We start from the raw sequence: 12,441 nt of genomic DNA, 5'->3' as shown, positions 1-12,441 counted from the left end.
CACCATCACAGAAGCCAGTCTTCGGTCAATTCGATTCACTCCACGTGATATCAAGAAACGGCTGAGTGCACTGGTTACAACAAAGGCTATGGACCCCGACAACATCCCGGCTGTAGTGCTGAAGACTTGTGCTCCAGAACTAGCCACGCCTTCAGCCAAACTGTTCCAGTACAGCTACAACACTGGCATCTACCCGACAATGTAGAAAATTGCCTAGATATGTCCTGTCCACAAAAAGCAGGACAAATCCAATCCGACCAATTACCGCCCCATCAGTCTACTCTCAATCATCAGCAAAGTGATGGAAGATGTCGTCGACAGTGCTATCAAGCGGCACTTACTCACCAATAACCTGCTCACCAATGCTCAGTTTGAGTTCCGCCAGGACCACTCAGCTCCAGACCTTGTTGAAGCTTTTGTCCAAACATGGGCAAAAAAGCTGAACTCCAGAGGTGAGGTGAGAGTGACTGCCCTTGACATCAAGGCAGCATTTGACCGAGTGTGGCACCAAGGACCCCTAGTAAAATTGAAGTCAATGGGAATCGGGGGGGAAACTCTCCAGTGGCTGTGGTCATAGCTTGCACAAAGGAAGATGGTAGTGATTGTTGGAGTCCAATTATCTCAGCCCCAGGACATTGCTGCAGGAGTTTCTCAGGGCTGTGTCCTAGGCCCAACCATCTTCAGCTGCTTCATCAATGACCTTCCCTCCATCATAAGGTCAGAAATGGGGATGTTCGCTGATGATTGCACGGTGTTCAGTTCCATTCACAACCCCTCTGATAATGAAGCATTCCGTGCCCACATGCAGCAAGACCTGGACAACATCCAGGCTTGGGCTGATAAGTGGCATGTAACATTCACACCAGACAAGTGCCAGGCAATGACCATCTTCAACAAGAGAGAATCTAAGAACCACCCCTTGACATTCAATGGCATTACCAGCGTGGAATCCCCCACCATCTACATCCTGGGATCACCATTGACCAGAAACTTAACTGGACTAGCCACAGGTCAGAGGCTGGGTATTCTGTGACGAGTGACTAACCTCCTGACTCCCCTGAGCCTTTCCACCATCTACAAGGCACAAGTCAGGAGTGTGATGGAATACTCTCCAATTGCCTGGATGAGTGCAGTACCAACAACTCTCAAGAAGCTTGACACCATTCAGGACAAATCAGCCCACTTGATTGGCACCCCATCCATCACCCTAAACATTCACTGCCTTCACCACCAGTGCACCCTGACTGCAGTGTGTACCATTTGCAGGATGCACTTCAGCAACTCGCCAAGGCTTCTTCGACAGCAACTTTCAAACCCGCGACCTCTACCACCTAGAAGGACAAGGGAAGCAGGCACATGGGAACAACACCACCTGCACGTTCCCCTCCTAGTCACTCAGAATTCCGACTTGGAACTATATCGCCGTTCCTTCATTGTCGCTGGGTCAAAATCCTGGAACTCCCTACCTAACAGCACTGTGGGAGAACCTTCACCACACGCACTGCAGCAGTTCAAGAAGGCGGCTCACCACGACCTTCTCAAGGGCAATTAGTGACAGGCAATAAATGCTGGCCTTGCCAGCGACACCCACATCCCATGAACGAATAAAAAAAAAGATGGTACCACAGTAGGAAAGGCTATGAAATCAAGGAGACAGCTCAGAAGTTACAGAACAAGGTGGACAAAATATTTATGTGAACCGAACAATAAAAGATGAAGTACATTAGGGCACTTTAATTCCATGGGGGTAACTGCCAGAACCCTCAGGGAAATGGCGTTAATGGCAGTTTTCTACCTTTTACGCTGTCTCCTTGGGCTTTTCGCCAATCTCCTGCCGGAGATTCGGGAGACTGGGAGAACCCCTGCAGAATTTCAGAGCCAATTATTGTGAGAACATGATTACCATATACTTGAAGAAATACTCCAAGACGAAGCCTGCAATTGGCTTATCTTCAAGTATTCACTTGTACCTTTTAAGTGATAACTGATAATTTCTAAGTAATTTTTAACTCGTCATGAGGTTGCGACCTTCTTGAATGAACCACCAATGGCATTATGTTTATTGTGGGGTAAAGCTGCTTCTCTAAGTTTAAAAAACATATGATGGATAAGAATTTATGATTAATACACACTTTGCAGTACTAAAATCCAATGTTCCATTTCTCATACCATTCTCGGCAATGGAACATTCTGCAGTGACATTAATGAATGTGACAGTTCACCGTGTTCGCCCAATTCTGTCTGTAGTAACAGAGCTGGAAATTTCAGCTGCACATGTAATCAAGGATTCACAGTTAAAATAGTAACCAATTCGATGAGCCTTAACATGCTTTAAATGAAACTTTCATATCGAAGTTAACCCAGTCCTAACAGGTGCAGAATTCATAAAATTGCATTCAGGAGAACTTTTTCAGCCAGGAGGTAGCAAGCCCAACAAGGTGGGGGGGCGGGGGGCAGTTCTGCATTTAGCTTTAGGAAATGAAGCTGGGCAGGTGGAAGGAGAATCAGTGGGAGAGCATTTTGATGGTGTAAGATTCTCAAAATTCACAGATCCCCCAAAACCTCAGAGAAAAACCCTAAATAAATTCACCTTTACCCTGAGTATGGGAAAACTTTGGCCATTGACTATAATCCTAAAATGGAAGGATAGTTGAGAGGTCACCAGACGAAATCTCCAACCCACACGTGGAAGGTGGGAGAATTACTGCTTCAGACATGTCTCTGTTTTAATGCAAAACGGACAGCAGGGGGTCGATAAGCACTCCCATTGAAAGAGATAACTGTTTCCAGACTGGTGGGGCCATGCTTTTGTTTTAATGCAAAACCTATCAACACCTAGGATGTTGGATACAAAAGGAAGCCTTATGTGACAAGCTCTAAATCAGAATTAAAAACAATGACACATTGGGAGAAGCAATTTGCAATATGATTGGGACCATCAAAAGGCCATCAAAGAACTTTGTAAGAACTGTTTAAACAGACCATTGTAGAAGAGACAGCCACAAGGCGAAAGCTCTCTCTCTCTCTCTCTCTCTGGCTTGCTGGCTCTGGTGGGCTGCTTGTGTTGGTTCTGCCTGTGTCTGGAAAGAAGAGCAGTTTCCAGCAGACAACAAGGAAAGCAGTTCGACAGGGAAGGACAGCAGCTCTAGAAGCAGGCTGACACACAAGAAGAAACCAGAGCAACAGTCCCAGTGACCATCAGACACCTCGCGGCAACAAGGGCCTTACGAAACAACCAACCGAATATTACCACCAACCAACCGGGTAATATTGAGCCACCGCGACCAAAGAAAACCAACTCAGGAGAAAACCGAAGATCTGCAAAGTTTCCACTCTACAATCTATTTCTGATCTACCTCTGGGTGAATTACTGTCAAGGTTTCGTTTGGTGAGCATTATCCCTGGTCCTTTCGAGTCCAACCTAACTAGTACAGTGGGATTTGGGAGGGGTGAGGTATCTTTCTACTGTAATTTCCCTCGCGTGTACTGTAGTGTTCCCCATTTTATTAGAGTGTTAAGATTGTTGTGTTGTATTTCCTCTCTTGAATAAAGGTCAAAGTTTCTTGCACCAAAACCAGTTGTCTGCTGCACTTTGTCACAACCCCCAAATAAGTCCAAGGTCTAGAACCCAGGGAGTGGGAGCGATTCGAACCGCTCAGTCGTCAGAGGTGAAGCTGACACACACCACCACCCCCTACAAAGTTGGAGCTCTATAAAATTTAACCCAGCCTCTCAGGAGTAACAAATGCAGATGTACCACAAACACAGCATTGTAAAATACAATTGTAACCATAGATCATCCCTGATTTTCTTGGAATGAATAACAATATTATTTTTCTGCTTTATCCCTTCAGATGTGGATGAGTGTATTGATAGTAATGTCTGTTCAGGGAAAAATAATTCCACGTGTGTCAATACTAAGGGCTCTTTCAACTGTACATGTCTAAAGGGATATGAAGGACCCAACTGTACAGGTGAGGAATATATTTAAACACTGGACTGCGTCCTTGGAAGAATTGGTCTTGTAACAGCTGTTGTTCACATTTGCCTTTCTACTCTGTATAAAATCACCAGTTTAGTCACCTTTTATCAAAAACATACATACAAAAGATGGATTAGAATAATGTGTTCTCAATAAGATTTTGCCTTCTTTCATGTTATTGTACAAACATTCAGACCAAATTCCCTTCTCTACTATTTTAACAGAGGTGTTAATCCATTTAGAATGAATGGTTAATAGTTCCTTTATAATGGTTGGAAAAGGAATTTACATTGAGTGCATTAAGCATATGCACAATATCACCAACAGTAATATCTACCTTTATATCTGAGATACTGGCAAATAAGATGTGATGTGGGGAAGCATGGCATGTTCTTTATTTTGTAACATTCTACAAAGATAACTTGTACTGATTGACCCAAGTGAATATTATAATAACTATTCCCTCATGTGAAATGAAGCAGCTTACTGATTTGTATCAAGCCTCACCTCACCAAATGTTTTCTCGGTCCATCTTCGGAGAGATTGAAGAAGTACATGCGTGAAAGAAGTGAATATCTGGTCCAGATCACAAGGGTTGTTTATTGTCCTGCCTCTGGGTTATACTATCATGCAAGTGGATATCGGGTAGCATGAGTCTACTCTCACAAAATTAAGGCACTTGGGTAGATTTTCAACTTGCTGTCCAGGCGTAAAACCAGCGTTGTGGATCCGCCGTTATTGACACCACCCAATTTTCCTTTTTATTCAATTCAATGCAAAAGAAAATCAGGTGGCAAGTTGAAATCTACCCCACTCAGACAATTATGTGAACAACTGATGTCACTGAACCCTAGAAGGATTTGTAATAGATACTCATGTCTTTCTTTCCTCTATTTTACCTTGCGTTTATGTATGAAAAGATAAGGCCATGTGGGAATGGTTGGATTTCATCATTATAAAATAGCAGTCACCAAAGTGCCAAAATGATGGGGGCCAAATCGCCTGCCTTTAGCTATGGAGACCAGCAGGTTCCCTGTACAATGTTCAAAGTACAGAGATGTGTGTATAGAGGGAGTGGACTCAGAAGGTAATGAAATTCTGAGTATATTGCCTGAGCCATTCACTGGGGTCAGCACAGAACCAAAATTAGGCAGTGTGCAATGTAGCTTGAAAACACAAAACCAATGCCAAGATACTGCTACCCTATAAAGATTGCATCAGGGGGAAAAGTTTTATGTTCAACAATCAATGTGGTTTATTATTGAGTGATGGCAGAAAGACCAGTGACTATGAGGAGACCTTTTCCCTTTGTATAAAAACGAGTTAAGAATTGGGTGGGTCAAGGAACAAGTACAAAACTAGTTTCATGAAGTTATGCACTCTATTTTATGTACTCAGGAAGTACAAACACAGAAGGAAATGGTATCCTATGTGACTGTTACTGTAAACTATTATCTCTCCTGGTCCTCCTAAACCTCTCTTTGGCCTTCAGTATTGTAAACCACTCCACCTTCTTTCAATGCCTGTCCGACTCCTGCTACACTTCCATAGCACCATTCTCTCATGGTTCCATTCATATCCCATCAGAGCCAGTACATCTTCTGTAATGATGTCTCCACCCATGCTTGCACATTTACCTCTAACTTGCCCCAAGGTTCCATCCTTGGCTTCCTTCTATTCCTCATCTACATGCTATCACTCAAGGACATTATCTATAAGAATGTGATCAGCTTCCATATGTATATTGATGACAGCCAGCTTTATCTTACTGCCACCACCCTCGACTCCACAACTGTAATTGTGTCATTCCACTGTCTGCCCAACAATAAGTCATGGATGAATCAGAACATTCTCCAGTTCAACAATGGCAAGACTGAAGCTACCAAGTAACTCCACACCGTAATCCCCTACTCTAAATAAGCTTCTCACTGAGACTGAGCCTGATGGTGCATAATCCCAGTATCCTGATTGGCCCTAAACTGAACTTCAAATCCCACCCGAGCCATCACCAGGAAAGCCTTCTTTCAGCTTTAAAGCATCACTTACCTCTGTGCCTATTTCACCCCACCTCCTTTGAAATCCTCAGCCATGCCTTTTTCACTTCCAGGATCAATCTCCAACATTCCCCTCATTCTTCTGCACTAAGTTCCACTCATCTGTCTTCTCTTTCTTCTAGGACCTCCACTGGTACCCACCCCCAGCATCTTGATGTCTAAATTCTCATCCTCATCTACAAATCCCTCCATAGCCCCTATCTCTGCAATCTCCTCCTGCTCTAATTTCCAGCTTGTACCTTCCTCTCTTGCTTCAAAAGCCTCCTCAGAATATACCTCTTTGACCACGGCATTAACTTCCCTTAACTCTTGCCCTATATTTTGAAATGTTTTTGGGTGTCTCATTATATTAATTGTAAACAATTTTACAACACCAAGTTATAGTCCAGCAATTTTATTTTAAATTCACAAGCTTTCGGAGATTTCCTCCTTCCTCAGACATTTGCCTGAGGAAGGAGGAAATCTCCGAAAGCTTGTGAATTTAAAATAAAATTGCTGGACTATAACTTGGTGTTGTAAAATTGTTTACAATTGTCAACCCCAGTCCATCACCGGCATCTCCACATCATTATATTAAAGTCATTATATGACTGAAAGCTGTTGTGTTGTTGAAGAATGCAAAGCAGCAATTATGGAGCTATAACTAGCTTATCCCCTTGAAAGGCAAATTGAATGGTAGGTTGTTCTGAATGCTTTCCCTCCCCATTTGCAATCTGTCCTGGCCCCTTCCATGGCACCTCCTGGCAGCTCTTCAATGCTGATGTAGCAGAAAAAGAGAATATTGAAAGGCTGATTGTTGCTTATTTTATTCTTTTGAGGTGGGAATTAGTGCTGTTAATAGACATCTAATTTAGTCTTAGGTTTTATATTAAAGAACATTAAATGAATGTAACTTTGGATGTTTTTTCATAGACACAACTGAATTAAACACCATGTCGACCACAACATTACCTAGTACCAGAAACCATTCCAGCACTTTCATACCAATAATCACAACAACCAATATGAAAAGTGTTAACACAACTTCTACAGGCCTTCCCACAGTCACCGTTTCAACATCAAGTATTTCAAGTGCATCAACCAATCAAACATCTAATCCTACATCAATACTTGTATCCTCAACAGGTAGTACCACAGTTGCACCTACCACTGAAACCTCCACCACTGAAACCTCCACCACTGAAACCTCCACCACTGAAACCTCCGCCAGCGAAACCTCCACCACTGAAACCTCCACCACTGAATCCTCCGCCACTGAATCCTCTACCTCAGTACCAGCAGTTGCAATATCAACAAGTAGTACCACAGGTGTATATATCACCAGTTCTATTACTACTATACCAGCAGATGCAACATCGACAGTTAGCACTACAGGCACATCTACCAGTGCTGCTCGAGAAATAAACACTGGACCTTCTATCGCTGCACCAACCTCAACTGTAATTACATCTACTACAATGGCAACATCAGAGAAAACCACAGGAACAAATGCAAATAGGGCAGCAGCTCTTACAGTTACATCATCTACAACTGTAGGCCCTACAACAAGTACAACCACAGGAATCCCCACGACTGCTCCAACTGCAGGAATCCCCACGACTACTCCAACCGCAGGAATCCCCACGACCACTTCAACTGCAGGAATCCCCACGAGTACTCCATCCACAAGAATCCCCACGACTACTTCATCCACAGGAATCCCCACGACTACTCCATCCACAGGAATCCCCACGACTGCTCCAATCACTTCAACTGCAACAAACTTCAAAATTACTTCAACCACAGTCCCCACAACGCCGACAAACACAGCAACCACTTCAACTACCTCAACTCCTACAACCACTTCAACTACCTCAACTACGACAACCACTTCAACTACCACAGCTGCAATTACTACTGTCTCTGGTATTGCATGTAAGTACTTTCATTATCTATGATAAACTGATATGAAGTTTGATGTAAAACATTAACCAAGTTGTAATCATTATCGGGTAAATTTTCATCTTTAGTGCTCCAGGTACAGAAACGCATATCAGGAATTAGGCTGCGTAGCCCTCATCATAGTTTTCCATTCTCAAAAGAGGTGATTTCACAGTCCTGCACTTGCAGCAAGGCACCTTGGGAGTCCATGATTTTCTGTCCAGTGGAGTGCCAGATCTCGAAATGTGTCCCCGCCTCACTAAGCTCTTCATGGTGAGCACAAAAGACAAAGGGAGAGAATTTCCACCAGGTTGTCCCAGTCTACCACCGTAACTTCCATTTTTAGCCACTTACACCATTTCTCTGAGGGATTCTGCCAATCTCCAGCCAGAAAACGTGCATTGAATATCCAGATGAAAATTTTCAATTAATGGACCGGATTGTGTAGTGAGCGACACCACTGGTTAGACTTGCCTTTGCCCATAAACTTTCTGTGAGATTTTGCATGGCAAGTTACTGCACGTTAGAAATCCAAAAAGCCCAACGCCCTCTACAGGGCATCTGGGACCTGTGTGAACAGGGCAAGCAGCTGTGTATCTCCTGAACCAATCGGATTGAAGCATCATTAATGAGCTGCGTGGAGACTGAACCAGGAAGTGGAAGTTAGAATAGTGAATTCAATGTCAAATCAAGTACAGAAAGCAAAATAAAGAGAGGGGAAGAAATATTGAATTCAGAGACAGAGTTAAAAGAGACAAAAAGAAAAAGTAAGAAAAAAATGTTAATTTAAATTTTTTTTTAAATGTCCAATAATAATTAATACCTGAAGGAACGAGACTACAGTTGATTTTCAGTGCCAGAGAGGTTGTTTGGCACTAATTAAGACGTATAACGCTCTTAAAATGGTAATTACACTGGAATAGGCAAGCCCTAACAATTTTGGCGAGTTTAGTCTGTACCTATCAGGTACAAGAACTTCACGCTGGTCAATATGGGGAGCCAGACAGCGAGATGCCATTTTCACACGGCTTTTGGAGGAGCACCGCATCTTGGACAGCAACTTTCCGATTTCCACGTTTAACTGCGCGTGTGCGGTCACCGGAAGTTGCTGTCCAATTTGCACGTGAATAACGGTAGCATAGTGGTTATGTTACTGGACGAGTAATCCAGAGGCCTGGACTAATAATCTGTTCATAGTCATGAGTTCAAATCCCACCATGGCAGCTGGGGAATTTACAATTCAATTAATTAAATAAAATCTGGAATATAAAAAAACTAGTATCAGTAATGGTGGCCATGAAACTACCGGATTGTTGTAAAAACCCTATCTGATTCACTAATGCCCTTTAGGGAAGGAAACCTGTCGTCCAGTCTGGCCTATATGTGACTCCAGACCCATAGCAATGTGGTTGATTCTTAATCGCCCTCTGAAATGGCCTAGCAAGCACTCAGTTGTACAATCTTGCAACGAAAAGTCACAAGAATAAAACCGGACGGACCACCGGCGTCAGACTACGAGGCACCAGACACGACAAAGGCAGACCAAGCCCAGTCAACCCTACAAAGTCCTCCTCACTAACATCTGGGGAATTGTGCCAAAATTGGGAGAGCTGTCCCACAGACAAGTCAAGCAACAGCCTGACATAGCCATACTCACAGAATCATACCTTTCAGCCAACGTCCCAGACTCTACGATCATCATCCACCAGAGTTGGCAGTACAGTGATATTCAGTCAGGAGGGAGTGGCCCTGGGAGTCCTCAACATTGACTCCGGTCCCCAGGAAATCTCATGGCCTCAGGTCAAACATGGGCAAAGAAACCTTCTGCTGATTACCACCTACTGCCCTCCCTCAGCTGATGAATCAGTCCTCCTCCATGTTGAGCACCACTTGGAGGAAGCACGGAGGGTAGGAAGGGCACAGAATGTACTCTGGGTGGGGGACTTCAATGTCCATCAACAGGAGTGGCTTGGTAGCACCACTGCTGGCCGAGTCCTGAAGGACATAGCTACCAGACCGGGTCTGCAGCAGGTGGTGAGCAAACCAACACGAGTGAAAAATATACTTGACTTCGTCCTCACCAATCTACCTGTCGCAGATGCATCTGTCCATGACAGTATTGGTAGGAGTCCTTGTGGAGACAAAATCCTGTCCTCACACTGAGGACACCATTCAACGTGTTGTGTGGCACTACCACCGTGCTAAATGGGATAGATTCAGAACAGATCGAGCAGCTCAGAACTGAGCATCCATGAGGCGTTGTGGGCCATTAGCAGCAGCAGAATTGTAATCCAGCACAATCTGTAACCTCATGGCCCAGCATATTCCTCATTCTAACATTACCAACAAGCCAGGAGATCAACCCTGGTTCAATGAGGAGTGTCGAAGAGCATGCCAGGAGCAGCAACAGGCGGACCTAAAAATGAGGTGCCAACCTGGTGAACCTACAACACAGGACTACATGCATACTAAACAACAGAAGCAACATGCTATACACAGAGCGAAGCGATTCCACAACCAACGGATCAGATCAAAGCTCTGCAGTCCTGCCACATCCAGTCGTGAATGGTGGTGGACAATTAAACAACTAATGGGAGGAGGAGGTTCTGTGAACATCCTCTTTCTCAATGATGGCAGAGTCCAGCACATGAGTGCAAAAGTCAATGCTGAAGAGTTTGCAACTATCTTCAGCCAGAAGTGCTGAGTGGATGATCCATCTCGCCATCACAGAAGCCAGTCTTCAGCCAATTCGATTCACTCCACGTGATATCAAGAAACGGCTGCGTGCACTGGATACAGCAAAGGGTTTGGGCCCCGACAACATCCAGGCTGTAGTGCTGAAGACTTGTGCTCCAGAACTAGCTGCCCCTCTAGCCAAGCTGTTCCAGTACAGCTACAACACTGGCATCTACCCGACAATATGGAAAATTGCCCAGGTATGTCCTGACAACAAAAAGCAGGACAAATCCAATCCAGCCAATTACCACCCCATCAGTCTACTCTCAATCATCAGCAAAGTGATGGAAGATGTCGTCGACAGTGCTATCAAGCGGCACGACTCACCAATAACCTGATCACCGATGCTCAGTTTGGGTTCCGCCAGGACCACTCTGCTCCACACCTCATTACAGCCTTGGTCCAAACATGGACAAAAGAGCTGAATTCCAGAGGTGAGGTGAGTGTGACTGCCCTTGACATCAAGGCAGCATTTGACCGAGTGTGGCACCAAGGAGTCCTAGTAAAATTGAAGTCAATGGGAATCTGGGGGAAAACTCTCCAGTGGCTGGAGTCATACCTATCACAAAGGAAGATGGTAGTGATTGTTGGAGGCCAATCATCTCAGCCCCAGCACATTGCTGCAGGAGTTCCTCAGGGCAGTGTCCTTGGCCCAACCATCTTCAGCTGCTTCATCAATTACCTTCCCTCCATCATAAGGTCAGAAATGGGAATTTTCGCTGATGATTGCACAGTGTTCAGTTCCATTCGCAACCCCTCAGATAATGAAGCAGTCCGTACCCACATGCAGCAAGACCTGGACAACATCCAGTCTTGGGCTAATAAATGGCAAGTAATATTCGCACCAGACAAGTGCCAGGCAATGACCATCTCCAACAAGAGAGAGTCCAACCACCTCCCCTTGACATTTGATAGCATTACCATTGCCGAATCCCCCACCATCAACATCCTGGGGGTCACCATTGACCAGAAACTTAACTGGACCAGCCACATAAATGCTGTGGCTACAAGGGCAGGTCAGAGGCTGGGTATTCTGTGGCGAGTAACTCACCTCCTGATTCCCCAAAGCCTTTCCACCATCTACAAGACACAAGTCAGGAGCGTGATGGAATACTCTCCACTTGCCTGGATGAGTGCAGCTCCAACAACACTCAAGAAGTTCGAAACCATCCAGGACAAAGCAGCCTGCTTGATTGGCACCCCATCCACCACCCTAAACATTCACTCCCTTCACCATCGGCGCAAAGTGGCTGCAGTGTGTACCATCTACAGGATGCACTGCAGCAACTCGCCAAGGCTTCTTCGACAGCACCTCCCAAACCCGCGACCTCTACCATCTGGAAGGGCAAGGGCAGCAGGCGCATGGGAACAACACCACCTGCACGTTCCCCTCCAAGTCACACACCATCCCGACTTGGAAATAAATCACCGTTCCTTCATCGTCGCTCGGTCAAAATCCTGGAACTACCTTCCTAACAGCACTGTGGGAGAACCTTCACCACTCGGACTGCAGCGGTTCAAGAAGGCGGCTCATCACCACCTTCTCAAGGGCAATTAGGGATGGGCAATAAATGCTGGCCTTGCCAGCGATGTCCACATCCCATGAACAAATTTTTTTTAAAAACCAATCAGTGGTGTTAGTCTCACCGTTATTTTTACAGCAAAATCCGGCCCAATGTGTTCTCTGTGGAAATTACCAAGTTCTGCAAGAAACGCGCTCTGATAATTTAAAAATTATAATGTAGGCAA

At 44.8% G+C, this 12,441-nt stretch overlaps 1 protein-coding gene across 1 annotated transcript in view; it reads left to right on the top strand.

Annotated features, from left to right (window-relative positions):
* The window catches only part of LOC137331105 (mucin-4-like), a 92,380-nt gene that overhangs the window by 41,098 nt on the left and 38,841 nt on the right, over positions 1-12,441 (top strand). The window contains exons 30-31 of the mRNA XM_067994709.1: positions 3,855-3,974; positions 6,949-7,950. Of these exons, the coding sequence (XP_067850810.1) occupies positions 3,855-3,974; positions 6,949-7,950 (1,122 nt within the window). The remainder of the gene's footprint in view (positions 1-3,854; positions 3,975-6,948; positions 7,951-12,441) is intronic.

The sequence above is a fragment of the Heptranchias perlo genome, chromosome 13 (genome assembly GCF_035084215.1).
Source record: "Heptranchias perlo isolate sHepPer1 chromosome 13, sHepPer1.hap1, whole genome shotgun sequence".
In the NCBI taxonomy this organism is placed as follows: domain Eukaryota; kingdom Metazoa; phylum Chordata; class Chondrichthyes; order Hexanchiformes; family Hexanchidae; genus Heptranchias; species Heptranchias perlo.
The sequence above is the reverse complement of the archived record's forward strand: the minus strand, read 5'-3'. Positions and strand labels throughout refer to the sequence as shown.